General features: G+C 41.5%; 1 protein-coding gene across 1 annotated transcript in view; it reads right to left on the bottom strand.

Annotated features, from left to right (window-relative positions):
• The window catches only part of LOC123958201 (protocadherin alpha-8-like), a 4,001-nt gene extending 1,257 nt beyond the window's left edge, over positions 1 to 2,744 (bottom strand). The window contains exons 1-3 of the mRNA XM_046031457.1: positions 2,696 to 2,744; positions 1,513 to 1,635; positions 371 to 1,113 (exon numbers count right to left, since the gene is read on the bottom strand). Of these exons, the coding sequence (XP_045887413.1) occupies positions 371 to 1,113; positions 1,513 to 1,635; positions 2,696 to 2,744 (915 nt within the window). The remainder of the gene's footprint in view (positions 1 to 370; positions 1,114 to 1,512; positions 1,636 to 2,695) is intronic.
• Between the last annotated feature and the right edge of the window lie 214 nt (positions 2,745 to 2,958).

Genomic DNA, 2,958 nt, shown 5'->3' with positions numbered 1-2,958 from the left:
CCACCACAGTAGCTGTTGCTGAGAGCGACACGTTCCCATTGTCTTTGACCAGTATGAGCAGTTTGTGCTCAGCCTCGTCTGTCTCTGTGAAGGAGCGAAGTGTTCTGATCTGTCCTGTATAGCGGTCCAAACCAAAGAGACTGTGGTCAGTGACTTGCTGCAGTGAAAAGAGTAACCAGCCGTTATATCCTATATCAGCGTCATAGGCTCTGACTTTAGTCACCAAGTGTCCTGCGTTCACATTGCGGGGAATCTCCTCCACACCTTCAGCAGAACCGTTAGAGCTGACTGGATACAGGATGACTGGAGCGTTGTCGTTCTGATCCAGAATGAACACGTTCACTGTGACGTTGCTGCTCAGTGACGGAGTTCCAGAATCGGAGGCAACAACTTGGAACTGGAACGTTTTCAGAGTTTCAAAGTCGAAACTTTTTAGCGCCAAAATGTCTCCGTTTTCAGAGTTTATGTTGAGACTAAATGATTGAAGTTTGTTATTCTCTTTTCCGTCTCTTAAAATGTCATACAAAATACGAGAATTGTCACCCTCGTCGCGGTCTGATGCCCTCACAGAAAACAGTGAAGCTCCAGGAGAGTTGTTCTCAGTAACATAAAATGTGTAAGGACTCGCTGAAAACTCTGGACTGTTATCATTCACATCTGATACAACAATACTAATGCGTTTTTCAGAAGATAACGACGGCACACCTGCATCTTTTGCAACAATTGTAACATCATATGTGGACTGTTTTTCTCTATCCAGGGGCGAATTCGTGACTATAGAGTAAATGTTGTCTTGTGTTGAAGGTAATAATGTGAAAGGAACATCTTCATTAAAAGAGCAAAGAACTTTCCCGTTAAGACCAGAGTCTTTATCGAGAACACTGATCAATGCCACAGTGGTTCCCAGTCTGGCATCCTCTGTTATTGCCCTTGAAAATGATGTAACCTCTATATGTGGGGTGTTATCATTTAAATCAACTATATTCACCAACACACTTTTGTCTGTCCTCAGAGGAGCCGATCCTCTATCAGACGCCTCTATATCAATTTCATAACTTTCCTCTAACTCAAAGTCTATCAGATCTTGAACAATAATTTCACCTGTATTTGGATCTACACGAAAGAGTTCAGGTATTCTGCTATTCACATTCTTGCCTAGTGAATACATAATCTCGCCATTGGATCCTTCGTCTAAATCAGAAGCATTTACTTTTATAATTGTTGTGCCAATAGGAGTATTTTCTTCCAGTAATAGCGAGTATGTGTCTTCGTTGAAAACTGGCATATTATCGTTGACGTCTAAAACGTCAACGGTGATTTCAGCTGTTCCAGATTTACTTGGTTTCCCTCCATCAATAGCTGTAAGAAGCAATGTATGACTTTTCTTTGTTTCCCTATCTAGTGTCTTAAGTAAAACTAATATCGGTATTTTCCCATCTTTCCCGCGATCTTTGACTTCCAAACGAAAATGATGATTAGGACTAAGCTTATACTCTTGGACCGAAAACGGACCAACATCGGGGTCGTGTGCTGCTTGTAGCTGGAGGCGCAAGCCTGGTAAAACTGACTCGGAAATTTCGAGACGTGACTCCTTCGTTGAGAAGTTGGGAGAGTGGTCGTTCACATCCAGCACCTCTACAGTCACATAATGAATTTCAAGAGGATTTTCCAGCACCGTTTTTAAGTTGATCAAGCACACACTGTTCCGCTCACAAACCTTCTCCCTGTCAATTATGTGGTCAACATACAATATTCCATCGTTCTGGTTCACATGAAAAAATGACTCCGTTGAGCCCTCTACAATACGACATCCTCTCTCTTTCAGTGTGTTCTTCTCTAATCCCAAATCCTTCGCTATATTCCCAACAACAGTTCCTTCTTTAACTTCCTCAGCGATGGAATATCGCATCTGTGCTGAAGCTCTGCTCCAAAGCAAAATTATTGAAACAATGAAAGCGACCCATCGCCATTGCTCTCTCGGTGATCCAAGTCGTTTCTGCCCCATAACTAGCAGATAAAAATGTGTCCTGATTATTCAGAATAACGACTCCTTCATCAAGTAAAGAATAGATAGACCTAAAATAATATGTACAATATAATCAAAATTGCAGATGTAGAATATCCGTTGTGCGAGTACAGGATGCATCCAGTAGGCCTACTGAAATGTGAAAACCATCCCTCAAAGGGGAGGACCCATTTCTCTGACAAAAGGCTTCTTCTGAAACAGTTTTATGCTCACATACTGACACCAAGTGATCATTTTCCAGTTAGTTTGCTGCTCCACAAATAAAGCCATTTTTTAAGGTTTAACTAATTAAAAATATTATTGGCGATTTCATTATGAAACACACCTAGTGTACAGCTCGATGCTTTATAAAACACACTGACAGCGCTATGGTTTCAGCACAATGGAGAGCGACATTATTACTAATGCTCACCCATAGAGTAAACTCCCAAAACAGCACATTTTTAAATCACAAAATAAGAAAAGTATGTGTGTGATAGTGCCTTCATTAGGCCGTGAAAGTAATGAAGATACATATTCAGAATTAAAACTTAATGCGAAAGTCTGGGCCATGTAAATAATCTTACCTCTCCAGATCCCCTCCTCCTGTCAGGGAGCACTAGTGTATTCGCGTGGCTGCCCGGGACTATAGTAGATCCTATACTCATTCTGGGTCCAACTAACATGTACCGTTTCTCTCCAGATCTGTACTGGATGCTGTGGCACAGTGTCCCGTCATAATTAGTCTCTTGCAGATATTTAGAAGTATAGTCTGTGGTTTTAGAGCACTGCATTGCAATCAGCACGATGATACTGATGAGAAAAAGTACAGAAACTGAGCCCAAAGTTATCATCAGATAAAAAGTCACATCGGTCCCCTCCTCATCTTTGGCTGAACTTTTAACATCAGAAGCTGCAAAAGCCTCTTTGGGCTCCACAAGTTTGACCACCAC

The sequence above is a fragment of the Micropterus dolomieu genome, linkage group LG19 (assembly GCF_021292245.1).
Source record: "Micropterus dolomieu isolate WLL.071019.BEF.003 ecotype Adirondacks linkage group LG19, ASM2129224v1, whole genome shotgun sequence".
NCBI lineage: Eukaryota > Metazoa > Chordata > Actinopteri > Centrarchiformes > Centrarchidae > Micropterus > Micropterus dolomieu.
The sequence above is the reverse complement of the archived record's forward strand: the minus strand, read 5'-3'. Positions and strand labels throughout refer to the sequence as shown.